Source organism: Perissodus microlepis, chromosome 12 (assembly GCF_051167445.1).
Source record: "Perissodus microlepis isolate ML-2025 ecotype Zambia chromosome 12, ASM5116744v1, whole genome shotgun sequence".
Taxonomy (NCBI): Eukaryota; Metazoa; Chordata; class Actinopteri; order Cichliformes; family Cichlidae; genus Perissodus; species Perissodus microlepis.
This window is the reverse complement of record NC_140472.1, coordinates 23,683,687-23,700,778: the sequence shown is the minus strand read 5'-3', so window position 1 is coordinate 23,700,778 and position 17,092 is coordinate 23,683,687. Positions and strand designations below refer to the sequence as shown.

The 17,092-nt window shown below is 38.7% G+C and overlaps 1 protein-coding gene across 3 annotated transcripts in view; it reads right to left on the bottom strand.

Moving 5' to 3' along the window:
- ghra (growth hormone receptor a) overlaps positions 1-16,719 on the bottom strand; it is a 32,029-nt gene extending 15,310 nt beyond the window's left edge. The window contains exons 1-2 of one of the 3 annotated variants that reach the window (XM_084945498.1): positions 16,283-16,719; positions 8,280-8,398 (exon numbers count right to left, since the gene is read on the bottom strand). In XM_084945498.1, coding sequence (XP_084801624.1) covers positions 8,280-8,398; positions 16,283-16,287 — 124 coding nt within the window. In that variant the 5' untranslated portion in view covers positions 16,288-16,719. Of the gene's footprint in view, positions 1-8,279; positions 8,399-10,725; positions 10,951-16,282 lie in introns of those variants that run through there. The other 2 variants (XM_084945496.1, XM_084945497.1) reach the window with 2 other exon arrangements.
- Positions 16,720-17,092: the final 373 nt, after the last annotated feature.

Here is a 17,092-nt window from a genome sequence, read left to right as displayed (position 1 = left end):
CTTTGATCAGGTCATATTGACAGAAATGCCTTAGCATTTTTTTAAAAACTACTTTCTGAATCTTTGTGAAAACGTAAAAGAAAGAAAGAAAAAACTCTGTTTATGATTTTGTTTTATCATGAATTAGATTCACACTAATAGATTTCCATGTAAATGTTCCATTACATTTGTCAACCGTAAAGCTCTTTAGCCCTGTTTACCCCATATTGTGGGCTACATCTATTACTTGGGAGTTGGACTTTTTGTTCGGGCACATGTTTAGGTATTTTTGTCCACTTCTTACTTATGATCACTATAAACAATGCCAAAAAGACATGTAAATGAGAACTTCTTGATGTCTCTTCATTGTGGTTTTAGTTTAAAAATGATTTGGTTGCCCTGTACTTTAAGAGAACACACAGACCTGCCAACTGAACCTGTTGTCCCCAGTCACATTGTTCACATAACTCAAGAGTCTGCTCTCAGTTGACCACAGAAAAACCCCATAAAATGACATGACACTAAAAGCAGCCTTGTTTCTGGAAGTATTCATTTAAACCATAAATATAAATGATAACATTTATAGGAGTAAAACTATAACTTAAACAGCACAATTTTAAAATAACTTATGCTAAAAATGTTGTGACAATGTGAGATAGGTAAGTAAAAACAGAATGTAACTGCATAAACCAATATTTATTAACCAAAAAACAAAAAGATATTAAATATCTAAACTGAGAAAATGTATAATTAAAAAAAAAAAGGGGGGGGGGGGATTCTGGCAACAAGTTTCTAAAAAAGTTGTGACGGGAGCAAGTACAGGCTGGAAAACTAAACGGTATTACAAAGAAACAGCTGGAATAGCATTTTGCAACCAATTAAGTTCACTGGCAACAGTTTATTAACACAACTGGATACAAAAAGAACATCTTAGAAAGACAGAGATTCTCTGGAGTAGAGAAAGCAAGAAATTCACCAGTCTGCAACAAACTGTGTCTACAATGTGAAACTATTTCAGAATAAGGTTTCTCAATGTAAAATTGCAAAGAAAGTACATAATGTCATCAAAACAGGCAGAGAATCTGGAGAAATCTCTGTGAGCAACAGACATGGATAAAAATCAATAACGGATACCCGGGCTCTCAGGCAGCACTGCACTAAAAGCAGGAATGATCCTGTCATAGAAGTCACTGACTGAGCTCAGGAACACTTCCACAGAAGACCATCTTTGAACACAGTTCACAGACAGTGATTTCTGTGTTCTATGTGAATAAAACATGTTTATGAGATTTGTAAATCATTTAATTCTTTTTTTATTTACATTTTGCACAGTGTTGCAACAGTTTTGGAATTGGGGTGGGGTTTGAAGGTGCTAGTTTTCCAGTCATTTCACATATGCCTTATTCTACGCTCCCCATGTCTATTACACATCTATTCTTGGCAGGTGTCGAGCCGTAGTACCTGCCTAGCAAACTTGAGACCTTTCTGGCTGTTCAGCACCAACTTCTGCCATATGATCGTTTTTTTCCAGCGCCATCATTCTGTTTGTGTTTGTGTGTATTTCTGTTATCCAGATGGAGAAGTTGGCAGCACATGCTGACACTGTGCTAAGAGTAAAAGTGCCTGTCAGTCTGCACATGCCAAGTCCTACATTATATCCCTGCACCAGAGCCCAAAGACACACGCACACATACACAGGCGCACACACGGTAGAAGTATAACTGTGTGCAGCACACAACGTAATTTTTTTTTCCATGGGAACATGTCTTGGATGACGAGGAAAAGAAAGAATCAGAGAGAAAAATTTGGGGACAAAGTCTAGAAGAAATTTATTTCATATTCATAATACTCTCATACATCTTCGTCATCTTCAAATAAAACAGGCAATGAAAATTACAAGCCCCAAACTGGGCTTAATGGTGAAGGTTACATAGTGACTTAGGACATGGTGCAACACTTGACAGAGCCAGTAAGAGCGAGAAGCAGGCCAGAAGAGAGCGGGAGAAAGGTGAGCGATTGCAACAGGATACAAACAACGGAATGTAAATAGGTGATATAAATAACTCCCAGCTTGCACATGCAGTTCCATACTCAAGTGCACGGACACACACAAATGCATATGCACTAAACTTACACCTTGAAAACAATAAGCGACAAAAAATATGCCATTGTTCTGTTCCTTGAATACATCCTGCCTCTCCGCTCAGTAACACAACAGGACATGCAATGGTGCTTCTTCTCGTTTGAAGCTTGACTGGATGTCAAGTTCTCGATTCATCTGATCCTCATGACAATGTTCATAGCTTTGAAGTCCCAGAGACACAGCCCGGTGTGTTTAGCCGCGTAATGACCCAGTCAGCTTATTGTAGTCACAGTGACTAATGATGTTAATCTTCTCTAATGCCATTACAGCTCACAGATTTAGCTTAGTTATGTCATATTATGTCCACGTTCAAGTAAAGAACAAGTGTTGTTCTCGCTCCTAATTTTGTTCTTTGGACTTTGTACTGGAGGGTGTCAGAGATTCTCATATGGGACAAATCAAATTTCTATTACAGTGTGATACATCAACACTGTAGGGAGGTGAAATACAGACATAATTTCTAGGTTAGCTGGTATTCAATTAGCTTATAGGTTTTTATTTATGTTTTCTGCTATATTCACGATTGTTAGCAAACTTTATTTAAGGCTTTCCTTACAGTTCTTTGCATCTGGGACTAGGGCTGTGCGATATGAGCAAAATCTCATATCCCGATATAAGAATTCTATCGTCCGATAACGATATAAATCACAAAAATGTAACATTTTCTGTAAATTCTGGGAATCTCGGGCAGCTCGTCTTGCGGGAAGTGTTTCCAGCTGCGCGTCATGTAGCTGGAGTCCAGTGTTTTAACAGATGCATGAAACTATACATTTTTAGACATAAGTGGTAAAGGCCGCCGTTTTCTTTGTGAGTATTTATTACTGCGGGGAAAAGCCTGCTCTAACGTTTGAGTCTACGGTTTATTTTTTAGCACCTGGCGGCTCTTTTTTGCTTCTCATCCGTAAATAATCTGCTCTTTCACGTGATTCAGTTTATTTTGAAAAGTCTCAACAGGATCTTGAGCTTTATTGTGAAAGGTTTATGTGGAACATAAACAAGCGGACACGCGATGCTGTTACCGTCGTTGTTGCTAACCACAAGGCATAAAAACAGGCGCTTGTCCATCCGTAGTGTGGTTATATAAAATATAAGAGAAAGAAGAAATTAATATAACCACTACAGTGACCATCAAAACGATGAAAAAATGTTGCCGTAAACAGTTTATTTTGCGACACCACGAAACAAACGATAGCGTAAAATGAAACATAGACGTTTTTATCGTTTTTTTTTAGACATCCTGCAGCTTCTTAAGTTTTTATGTCCAAACTTTTGCTGCTTGAATCGAATTCCAAATGTCATGAGCTGTTGACATCAGACATAAAGAGATGTTTTCACGCAGCAACACGTAAAGTCTAATCAAAATCACAAATTTGCACCAGGTGGACATAGACAGAGGAAAAATCTGCGAAAAAATCTTAAAAGAGACGATTCAATGTCTCTTTAAAAATAGGGAAAACCTGAGAGGGCTTGGAGAATGAAAGTGAATGAAACAGTACGCCTGGTAACAGTTTCACTCCTACTGTGTGATGAATATTTGTGGTTTTCCAAAAAAAAATTCCATCTACTGTATTTGTATGTGAGTAATGCAAAGTGAAACTTGGCTTTGCATTTGGTGTGAACACACCATAGCTGTCATTTTTCTTCTTAATTATTATCTCCCCCGAAGAAACACTTAGTTTTTTTCTTTAATTGGAAGCTTTCTGTCTTAAAGCAACCTTCCCACTTCCACAACTCTCACAGTCTTTTATTTGCAGTATGAAGACTCCATATAATGAGCACAATTTCAAAACAGCTCTTCTGATTCTTGTGAATCAACAATTTGTCGTGTAAACGTATTTAGTGCGCAAAGTAAGACCATTTCCAATCACATTAGAGAACGAGGCACAGCGACTGCAGTTATGTATGCGAGTGTAGCGATAGATACACCGCATGAGATGCATTCTCGCCACTGGCAGCACTCCAGTGTAGGAAAGCGTGCTTGCCTGGGTAGTGAGTGCAAAGAGTCGGGTCAGATGGCAACTGCTCATTTGCTGCGCATGCATCGGATTTACCTGCTCTAGTGTCACATGCGCTTAATCAGACCACATGGACCTTGAACTCTGGACATGGCAGAGAAAAGACATTTTAATGTCCAAGCTGTCAGAGCCAGGTATTTGAATTCTTGTCTCTCTGCCAGGAAATGCAGACAACTGTCCAGGACTGTTGCTGATGTGTGAAAATGTTTTTTAATCTATCCTCTGGTATTCCTCCATCAATCCTGCAGCTTATGACACTTTCCTATTCAATGTACAGATATGAAAATCAGGGCATATTTCCTGCATGCAAAATGTTAAATTAGTCTTCTTTGCAGCATTGGTTCTATCACACAGCACTTTCCCAACCATGAATTCCCCTCAGCTTCTGCTATCTACAATATGCATGTCTCTCTTCTGCTCTTCCAACTTTGTGTTTAACTTCAGGCACCATTACCCACACAAGGCCCCAACTTTGAAGCTCACACCCACCGCTTGTCGTTGAAGCAGATGTAACTGTGGATTGTGTGTACAAGCCAGATGGACCAAACCTCTGCACGGTTACCACTAGCTACCACCTCTGTGGTAAGGAACACGGCCCTGTTGAACAGAATCAATCTATGTGCTTAAGGAGTGAGGTCCTTTTGAGCCACACAGACAATCAAGGAAGGAAGGTTGTGGAAGACAATAAAAGAAAAAGGAAAGTGTGTGTGTGAGAGTGTATATGTGAGCAAGGATAGATAGAATGAAATGACTAACACAGCCTATAATCACTATGGTAAGCCTTTAACTACATAGGAGCATCTCCAAATGTCTACTCTTGGCTTGTTCTGTGGCTCGCCTAACAACAGACATAAATATGCTGCAGACACAGAATTCCAGGAAGACTCTTTTAAGTCCATAAGCGGAGCAACAAAGTGATTTTAAACAACTCCAAAAGCATAATGCTGAGGGTGGCTCACATAATGCACAAGACTGCATTCTTACTGTAACGTTATTTTTTAGGTATATAAAAAAGCCCATGCAAAGCATTTTCCATTTAAGTCGTAGTGAGAAGAGCAGCTGTCCAGATTGGAAGTTGTGCAGTGGTGAGCTTGGGAAAGGCACAGGCTGCATGTGTTTGCTCATGCTATCACAGGCTGCTTTGTGTTTACAGATGTTTTAACGGTTGTTGAGGAAGACCAGGACTGAACTACCACAGTGGCCACTGGGAACCATTTCAACATTTGAGGTGAACCAAACAGAATGTTCGATGGTTTTGACATCACCTGGTTATCAGCAGTTTTTCCTGAGAGCTTATCAGAATGGTACTGTAAAAGTGACAGAGATAAAGATATTTGATCCACTTTGTTAACAACGTCAAAAGGCCCAAGGGCAAAGACACAGAGCTCAAAACGTATCCTCAGACATTAGTCTCAGCTACACCAAATTTAATACCTGAACTACGTAATTTTCCCTGCTTCCTCGCGTCCTCCTGCCACATCAGAAAATATATGAAAACAATAACGGGAAGGCGTAGAAATTATAACCCGTAACATGAACCTCAACTATAAACAACAATTCAGGCCCGAGGCAAAGAAGATGGACTGATTTACAACAAAAATCTGAGAAAGAACGGTTTCTTTTGCACCAGTACTGGCATCTGGAAGAGAAATAACAATATGTTCAGCACTTGAACTTTCAAACTTGATTCCACTTATTCCTGTCTATAAAAATCAACCTAGAGAGCCTGTGTACCATCCTGAACGTGTATGACTGAATTGCAACTTGCCATAATTAAATATAAAGTAGTTTTAGAGCAGTGAACAGAGCGTCGGAGGGGGCCTGACCTGCGCACACTAAAGAAGTCAAAGGTGGAAAGTTACTTCTAAGACATTTTAAGGTAGGAATCAATTATTTTTATAGGAAAAAAAACTTTAAATGAGGGAAAGAGAAGAACTTTAGCTAGATAAAAGATGGTGAAACGTTAATTTATTGCCACTGTGTTTCAGATTGCTGCAGATTGCATAACAGCAAATGTAAAAAAAAAATAGAAAAGACGCACTAGTGTGGACTTGATCTTAATTTGACCGGAGAAAACACGATGAGTTGGCATTCTTCGGTGGATTCCAGTGGTATTTTTCCATCTGTTTCTCATTAAACCCATACAAAGGAAGATGAAGTGTCTTAGTAAATTGGCAAGCTATTTCCCTGTTTAAGAATACCAAAGATATGGCAAAATTACAAAACTAAAACTACTGCTTGATTCCATTTATTGGTTACTCAATCAATAAAATTGTGTACTGATAAATAAGTCAATCAAGCTGTGTTTTCTTGAACATAATGATCTGCAGGTTCTTTGTACTCTCTGCTTACAGTAATCTGAGTTTGCATTCTAAAAGCAGGAAAACACTGCACACTATTAAATGTCACCTACATCAAAAGCACTGTAAAAACGAGAGGGAAATAAATTGTCCAATGCTGTCAACTGCACTATTAATAACTTAAAATAGCATATAAGGCATGCCATACCTTCCATAATCATGCAGACATGATGTGCTGCGATGCTTAGGTGCTCTTTTTCAAAGGCAATCCAAGTACAGAGAGAGATTTTACTAATGCAAATCTAAGGTAATGATAAATAGTTTGCATGTAATACGTGCACGTGCAAGTGCAGGGCCAAAATCAAACAGTTTAAATTCCACTAATGTTTCTCCAGGTAATATGCATGCTTACCATTCTGGCAACAGGTGCTGCAGCAGCCAGCAGGCTGCCCAGAGATGGCCTGGAGATCTCAGGTCACTGACTCATGCTGTCTGGCTCACCTTTTAATGGCAATGAACAGATGCACCTAAGAATATACTCAGAGCACACTACCTTGCCAAAATATAACTGGTTTGCACGCTTTAAGCGTCATTAAATGTATGCAAATGTATCGAGCATCTGATTTCAATTATAGGCCTTTCTCTGGATCAACAGATTAAGACAGAATTAAGCTGCCTCCTGATGGTTAAGCTGCTAACTCAGTCTTTTTGGACTACAATCCTTACCATAATAAACTACAGCCAATTAATTTGGATGGAAATAAAGTCTTTTCATCCAAATGTGCACAACTATATTCCCAATAGATGCCTTAAATCCACAATGTACTGATTCATTGCTTGAACAAGAGTCAATTCTGTTTTATCCAAGCTGAACCAGGTCCATCTGCAATAAAAAAAAAAGAAAATGCCTTCTTATCCGTCTTCTAGAAGTAATCCTCATAAAATACATCCAGGAATGCAGACACTGCCGCACAAGAGATTTTCCTCTTGACCACCTTCGACTGATCACTTTTTTGGGGTTGCTAGGAATTTCTCAAACCTGTTTGTTGCAGAATAAGCACCATTTTTATTTTTCAGGTTTGACACTTTTACCTTAGTTGTAGTTGTTTCTATCATTAGGCTAAAATGTTAATTCATTATTTCACACTTATTTTCAAATTCAAATTTTATTTGTCACACACACACAACCATACACAGTATGACATGGGGGTGAAATGCTTGTAGCTGTACAATGCCCGACCATTAAATGACAGAAAAAAAGTTTTACAATATTTACAATTTACAGGTCACTACAAAATTTACAAATTAACTTAGGAATTTACAGTAAAGAATGTGCAAATAGCAGAAGAGATTATAAAGATTATAAATTTGTGGTTGTTTGCAAGTTTTTGGTTTTAAAAGGTAAATTATGGCAAAAATCAACTCATTCCCTCATCTGCAGTATTCTTTCACCTAATTATTTCAGATAGATCAGTGGCACCTGGGTTAGCTGGCTGAACATCCTGCATCATCCTGTCCCTGGACTTTGACAGAGCAGCCCCAGTCATATATTTACCCCGAGTCTATTGATCACTATCCTGCCTGACAAGCCAGATCAGGAAAATGCAGCGTTTGCTCAACAGTGAACCTTTCCACATGAATCTGAACAAACAGCATTCTGCAACTGATGTCTGACAAAAGACGTGATAACAAGTGTCAACAACATGCTGCACGCAAAACACACTTGTTAATATTTAATGAGGTGAACATAGAAAGAGAGAAGAATTAGGTTTTTTTTTCTCACATGTTATTTCTCCCTCTAACTGGTTGTGACACAAAGCTGTAAGAACACCAGTAACTTACCTGATGATGTCGTGTTGTTCCAGTCTGTGAGAAATGTAGATCCTGGAGAGGGCAGCCAATCCAGGGAGGAAAGAATGAGAAGAATCAGGAGATTAGAGGAGAGTGAGAGAGCCATGATGCTGTGGAGAGACAGAGGACAGAATAAGAGAGGACAGAGACACTGTGATTATAATTATCAGCTGAACTCCATGGTGACACTCCCATGTGAACTAGCCTCCTTCCCCCACTAACGCCATCTTTTTCTCTCTGGCCTGTGAGCACAATTTGTGACCGCTATTTATTTTCAGTTGGTGTACAATGAAACCAAACACTGGACAGGATGTAAGGAATTATCACGGGAGTTTGCAGCTACGGCATTTCAAAGCTGAAAACATGAATGGTGGGGTTTACGTGTGTTGTTTCGCTTTGTGTGAACTCTAAAAGAAAACATTTTTTATCATTTCAGAAAAGATCTCAGTAACAGTTCTATTAGTTACAGCTACTTGAAATAACTTGTCCATGACGTACACTCTACCTTCTGACCGTTTAGATGGTTAAATCCATTCGTTTCACAGTCGATTACATCATTAGACAGATATATGCTCCTGAAAGCCTGTTATTAGCGCCAGGGCAAGTTTTTAAAACATTACTTAGCTCCATGTTTCTTTGGTTTATTAACAATAAATGTGTCAGTATTGAAAAACTGATGCACTATTACATTTAAAGTTATTAGTGGAAACAGATGTGAAGTTAAAACTTCCAACAAATAAAAAGCAAAATTAGCATTTGTTTGGAATAGCTGTCGCCACTTGAGTGAATAAAATCATGTTCCGATCCATGCTTAATCATCCAGGTAAGGAAATTCCAGAAACTTGATTCTGTGATTTGCAGTGGGAGAATGTCACATCCGCTTGAACAGAACCAACTTTCTGGGAAAACCATGTTCCTTTTGTATCAGCTGGGAATTATAGATCTTTGCTAAATTAGAGTTATTAGCATTTTCTGTAGGGTAGGTTTCTGATGGGTAAGCAAAAAGTAGTTATCTAGAAACGATGTAACAGAATGAATGGTGGGGTTTATGTGTGTAAACCCCCAAGGATGTCAAACCCAGCAAACTGGCTTTTCAAGACCAAAATATTTTAGATAGAAACCAACAAGTAGTTTGACTTTGGCACTTTGGATCTAATTATGAAACCCTGTATGGCAATTAATGGCAATTTTAATGTATGACACAAAAAGGGCAAAATATCCTTAAAAGAAAAAGCTGTTGAGGCTTAACTTGTAGAAACTGCATTTCCCAACAAAAGTTCTAACACAAACCGCCTCTCCTGCCATCTTCATAAAACATATATTTTAGTAGTTTATTTATTTGAAAATATGATGGCAGCTAATTCACAAAACGCTCAATAAGTCAGTGTTAGAGACAACCTCTAAATATAGGCCAAATTTTCAGTCCGCACCCTTGGCTATTTACAGCTGTGGCTCCACGACTTTACTGGGCAGCAAACAACCCCATCCCCACAGGATACATTTGCCTAAATTATGTGGTCCAAGTATCTTAAGATTCCTGAATCCAAGCTTATCTCATTTTATCTTATCTTCCACATTATCTTATGTAATCTTGTCTTATCTTATCTTGTAGATCCCACAGGTTACAGGAACTGTTCAAGACTGGAAAAGTCTGGTATCTTAAAAAACCCTAGCAACAAGAAAATGTCTGGATCCAGCTCACTAGCCCATATTTACCACACTAGTCATCCATTTACTTGATTTGACTTAGATTTATTACACATTAAAACAAAGAGTCTAGATTTAAGGAAAAACAACATCTCAGTTTGACAAAAGAAAAGGTTTTCATTTCAGGCTTTTAGTCCAAGGATAGACTTAATCCATGTCAGTAAATCTGAAGCACGAAGCACAACTAAAGCAAGAACAAACGGAAAAAAAACAACAAAAAAACTAAACATTGCAACATGGACAAAAAAAACAAGAATCAACATAATTTTGCAACTCTGGTTCGTCACATGTAGCAAATTTTTTAATGAATGTGGCAACAGACAGGTCCACTGTAAGCAGTCAGTCATATTTGTGCTGATGAATTCCAAGGGTCCAGAGGTCATATAAAGCCAAGTTACACAGTGCAAGAATTCATGGCAGAGAACTGTCAAGAGGCAAGCTCATGCAGACTTACTTAAATTTTCTCAAATGAATTTCATATTTTTGGCTTCCGTTCTGTTGAACAATTATTAACCCGTCCGATAAACACTTTCAGATAAGATTTTTTTTTTTTTTTTTTGCTTGTTTGTTTGTTTTTTTCCCCCTTGGAAAAGTTAAGTTCATTGCACTTCTTTTTAGCATATTTTTTTTTTTACTTCTTTAACATTCTTCCAGTAAAACTACTAAATTGGAGCAAAGGTGGGTCAAATGGCCCCTTTACCCCAAAATATGTCCTGATGTTAATCCGTACATTAGTCTCACCCTTTCACATCTGGAAGCATCTGTGGACATCCTGGCAAGGCTGGTGCTTCTTTTCCATCTTGTGCAAGCCTGTCCCCCGTTTTTCTTCCTCTCTCACCCAATTACAAACTCACAGGCTGACAGGAAGAGTTGTCTAAGCCAATCAGAAGAGAGGGAGGCTAAACCCAGGCCTCTTGGGGTCCCTTGGTAAACATTTAAGGCCTGCGTCCTCAACCCTCCACCCACTACCTCTGCCCTAAAGCATACACACACACACACACACACACACACACACACGCGTGCATACAACATGAACACATCACACATACTAAGGCACACAGATGCACACCTTGACTTGGCACCCCTCTGCCAGCACCATGCCTCTCCTATGTTTCCTTAAATCTACTATAATCATCTGTTTGTTCTAAAGAAGCTGACAGGGGAGGCAGAAGCCAAAGAAAAAAAGGTTAGGGGGTGAAAGGGCACATCGTTTCTGTTAGTCCCTTCTATAACTGAAGAAGGACAACATGTACACAAACACTCGCAGAGCAATGTTGCAAGCTAGAGTTTAGTTTGAGGTTCTTTTAGAGAGAAAGCAAAGAACAGAAAGACTGTGTAGTCGGCGCTCTGACATTCTGCAGTCAGTAAATATTTTCTATAGACACTAATTTCATACTCTAAATTTACTTATGTGCACTGTTGTGTTTTTGAATTGTGTCTTAGGGCAGGGGAGTAAAAGCAAGTCATTCCAAAATAATTTTTTTCTTTTATCTTCAGTGTCCACAATAACTTGTTTTTGTATTAAAATGGAAAAAAAACATACTTTCTTTTTAAAGACTCTACATCCAAACCATAGACTGTATATAGAAGATGGGCAACGTAATAGTAATGACATTGTTTTTTGGACTACTGTGCCCTAACGTTTTGTCTTTATCATACTAGCACTCCTCAAGCTCCTTTGCAGACATAAATGTCCAAATTTATTTGGGTAAGACGACAGAGTGTTAATTTATCGGACAAAACCAGCACCCCGGTAAACTTAAATCTTAATAACCCCAAGAGGCCCGCTTAGTTTGGTTTCACGTTAATGACATTCGCAATACAACACAGAAGTCAGCAAAACAGTCTGTGCTCATGTCCACATATAATACAACAGGAAATTTGAAATGAGATTTAGCATTTGGTCATTACAAGAAAGAAATTATGCTGTAAAGTTTTCAAGGCCATCATGAAACATTTGGATTTTGGATTACGAAGAAAAGAAGGAAGATTATTTTATTCACTAACAGACGGGGGGGGGGGGGGAGAGGCTTTGGGCAATTTGACCTGCATTTTTCATTTTCCCCACTTCAGTGTTTTATTATTTCGTGGGGCATTAAAGAAAAACTAATGTTTAAAAGCTCTAAATGGCCTGATGTGATTCAACTTTGACAGAATGCAAATGAATTAACATTTTCACATTTCCACAACAAAAGTGGAATTTTAAAATCATAGCTACTCTGCTAAATGCTACAAAATATTTATAACAATTGCTTGAGACATTAAAAAGTATCAAAGTTTTTGAGCACTGTGATTTAAAGAGTGGATCTGATACTCGTTTGTATCCTGCCCCAGGATGCACAGGCATGCAGTAAATTATGCATAATTTTATTTTTGCAATTGGATTCTGATGTCCCCTGAGCAGAAAAATACAATCAATCTTAAAAATCTGTGATGTAAACAACGGAATTTTTGTGGAAGAAAAACGTCTACAGGGCATCTTTAACTGCATACAGTTTTAATCATGAAATAATGATAGCATGTCAGTAAAAATCATCACTCTGGGAAGCTTTAAAACAAATATAATTTAGATGCCAGATGCCAGACATCTACATCGTCTTCAAAACAAGACAAAGTAAACATAAACAACCAAGAAAAATGTGGAATATAATGTTATGGAGCCGTGATTTTTTTTCTCACCAGCAACCCAACAGGCCTATTATTTATGGTTTCATGGAGCGTGTCACTGTGTCTCAACATGGTTTAGCTATACTTTGTGACTGAAGGACAATAAATAAACATTATTTGGAAAATGTTGTGGCAGAAATTATAGTCATTTTAATGAAATCTATTCAAACAATGACTGTGTGGTGCGTTTGCCCACTACTGGTTCCTGTAATACGCATCAGCAGGAGTGTACTTCTCCAAAATCATACGTCAGTTTCTGTGCCAAAGCTTCGGGGTTTTCTTTAGAGGGGTGGAACAACACAAAATGATTATGGTGGAAAAAATTATTTTTACCACAGGCCTGATCGCTTGACAATCATCATCATGAAAACAAAAAAGAAAAGAAAACAACTAAACTATGCTGTTTTGAGATATTTCCAGTTCACTTAGGGCCTGAAAAATCTTTAAACATTACAGCTTTCACCAAACTAGGATAATTTAACCAGGTATAACAACTCCACAGGAGCATCACGGTGTAGGAAAATGGAACCACAATGCATTATTGTGGATGATTGCAGTGCAATTTCAGTCTCGGGTTCAGAATTGTTATATCTCTAGATAGCATGCAAACATTTTTCCTTAACTTCAACCCCAGCCTCAACATTTTAGTAAATGTAACACTTCCACATGAGTCTGCACATTACACCAGGTAGTGAGTGAGAGTCTACCTCGGCAGAGCCAATCAGACAAGAGTAAGGACCTGAATACAGCAGCAACCAGCTCCTCTTAATAAGCCTTGTGCTGCTGGATGTATTTACATACATTTGTCTGGAAATCAGTATATTTGTGAAGAAGCTGCGCACATATAAATATATATGTCATTTTTAACCTATGTACATATATGTTTGTGTGTCCACTTCCCTATATAAATATGGCTGCTGGATGGTTCTAACGTCCCCTACTCTTATTTCATAAGAGAGTGCGGAAAACTCAGAGTCAGCACATTGGCATGAGAAAAGTCTCTGCTGGAAGCAGATCAGGTCACACATCTGCAAACCCCGCTCATGTCTATGTGTGTGGGAGACCAGCAAGGGAAAGAGTGGGTGTCTGTGTGCATATGCATGCATATGTGTATAAATAAAATCAAGCATGCATGTCAGAGAGAGAATGACAAAAGTAATGAGCACAAGCACGAGTCCAGCAGAGTCAAATTGCTTTACAAAATTTCCAGTTGTGTTTGTGCGCACGCGGACATACAGCGGTTTGTCTAAAGCTATCGACTATTAAATGTTTTATGTTTTAAAATCAGGTTTTTCATCTTTTACAGGTGCCTGACGGTGGTAAAGCTGCTACTAGTCAAATTTGGCCATTTCAGAGACAGTTTTTAAAAAAATGAATCAGAACTGGAAAATTAACTGTGCCATTAGGCTTTAATGATTTATTGTGATTTACTGAATAGTTCAAATTCAGTGGTTGAGGTTTTGGAGTTCAATCTAATTTGAAGGAATCAAGTCTCTATCCTGTCTAACCCCTTCCAGCTCTGTTATTTGGACTAATTATATCTGTGCAACATGTACCTTTCCCTTTTGGTCTAAATCTCCTGTTTCTCTCTGTATGTCAGACACACACAAGCACATTCTGAAAACCATGACTGAAGCCCAGGTGTACACGGATGTGTGCAAAATGTAATGGTTTCCAGAGTGCTGTTGAGCTGTCAGAGGTTTTGGAACATAACAGCTGTACTTAATGTTGTGTGTGACGACAGCGAGACACAAACTGATGGCTGTAATGTCTCTTAAAACTACTCGCCTCATGTTTTGAAATTTCTTTTCAGCTGCACAGTAGGGGCTGGTGTGTAATTGCTGTAGTTACACAGCTTCTCACCACATGTCTCATCATTGCTTTTCTCTGCATTAATGCAGAAGTGATCAAATAAAGCATCCAACTGAAGATGCTTTAGCTACATTAGGATGAATATTAGCAAGTTATGCGTCTATAAAAATTGATGTGATGTTTAAGAGACACTGCCGATGATTTTTTTATATCTGTATTTATACAGAGAATCGATTATGGGTAAAACTTTAAAGTAAAATACTGTTTTCAAGCAACTGCACAAATGGATTTATGAGATTCTGAAGTGAAAGTAAATATGGTTCTTCTAGAAAATAAAAGGCACAAAACACACCAAAAACACACAACCTGGACTGCTCAAAGTGCAGATGGCCACAAATTTTGGGTGATGAATAAGAAGAAGCAGAGCTGGAACTCTGCCTTCTGTGTATCTCATCAGAGTGCAGTGTGCGTCCTAATCAAAACTGCAAAATGAGAAACATTGTTCTCCTGTAGTTCGTAAAACGGTCAAGTGTTCACTGATGAAGAGGAAACAAACTGAGATTAGAAGCTTGCGAAACTGGTAAATGCATGTGCTGTTAATAAAAACGCAATAAGGAGGAAAAACAAAGTCCCAGACTCCTCTTTTGGCAGGTGTGTGGATGGTGGTCATTTTTCTGGAATGATATAAACTCGGTTAACCTATTAGTGCGAGGCTAAATCAATTACCATTTCTTAATATATTGTAAACAGTGAAGTCATTTAGTCAGTAAGAAGCTTGATTACATGAATGTTTGCAGTTCCTCTTAATATTATTGTACTGGTTTCATATGATATTGAGTGTCTTTGGATGGTGTTGAATCCAACTGAGCAGTTTAGGTAAATCACAGCTCAATATTGGTGGGATAAAAGAGAAAATATTTAAAAAGAAAACTGCCAATTTCTAGAGAAAATCATAATATTTGTACTCGTCATGCAGTACTTCTCAAACTTTAGAAGCCAAAGAAAGCTCACACTCCACAATCATTAACAATAAAAAAAAGATCCCAGCTTAATTTCAGATGAACTAAAAAGTTAAGAATCGCAGCATCAGCTCTTCCTTTTGTTTATTCCCCCTTTAAGTCATATAATTCACTCCACGTTTTCCCCCAGGTGTGCCACCCCCACCACCCACATGCCCACCAATGAAGCCTGCGCAGAACCACTGTCCTAATGTCTTGCGTCTACAATAACAGATATAACTGTACAGATATCATAATCACTCAATTCTGAATTTGATGCATGCAAAGACACCAAAGAAAACAACCACCTTCTGAGCATTTTAGAATAGCTTGATCACTTTTTAAAGAAACCGCGCTTCTGTCTCATTCCAGATGTTTGTATTTCTCCACTGAGGTTTCGATATTTATCAGCATGCTGTTTAACACAGCGGGACTGTACTGTACAAACACCCCGGAGCTGTAATTAACGGGACTTAACGGGTAACAATAGAAAAGTATACATCCGTCACATCCAGCTATGGCTGGCATCCCATCCCAAGCTCTCCAAATTTCTCTTGCAACGCCAATTTGCAGCACAGGAAAAAAAATATCCCATTCGTTGTTGATTCTGCTGTAAGCTCTTAAAAGTGCGCACCAGAAGAACAAACGAGTTTGAGATGGGTTGGAAAGATTTTCTTTTTCTTTTTTTGCGTAAAAGAAAGAAGTGCTGCATTTAAGCTAAGCCTCGAGACGTGCATAACATGCTTAAAACGTGGAGATTTATGGGCACAAACAACGCATTTCACTCTTTAAAAACATAAACTAACTTACTTCATCCGAAGCGTGGAGCTGAAAACTGCAAGCACGGCGCAGATTTACTTTTCAGAAGTTGCTCATCTGATGGCCAGCGCAAGCACTAACGGGTTACAAGTCCTGCTTCTTCACTGCAGATTGCTCGGCCCGACTCAGTCCTCACAGGGACGACTTTTACATATCACTCAATCTCAGGATCGGACGCGTGCTTTCCTGGTGGGGTTTTTGCCTTATTTGCTGCTCATCGTCTAGACCACTTGGAGGGGTAGAAACACGCTACGTCGCTTAAACAGAGAAAGTGGGCAGTGTGTCTCGCGTAGCGATCAAGCGCCCTCATCCGCCAGCAATCCACTCTGCTCTGTTGACCACCACCACAGAGGGGGCAGCTAGGGAGAATGACTGCCGGGCCAAACTTCCAAAATAAAACCCCTTTAATACGCTGCCATGCTTTCTGGTGAGAGCAAAAGTGAAGAGAAAGTAGTGACCTGCACGAACAGCTTATTAGAGCAGACGAACTGTACTGTAGTTGAATGGGTGTGTTTAGAATAGTTGTTTATGTTAATTGTTAATGTTTTAGATATTTAGGAATGCGGTGAAATGTAGTTTTCTTTATTATTTAGATGATAAAGTCATAGAAGAAAAAACGTTTTGCTTTTCTTTTTCACGTGAAATGTATATTCTCCCCCCAAAGGTTATATAACCATCAGAATAAGCCACAATGTATCCTGTCCTTGTGTGCAAAAGAGACATCGTTTAACTACAGGACACTTCCATGGTGGGGGGACTCTGTCCTAAACTGTAGCCTGTGTTGGTTCACGTGGAGTGTCC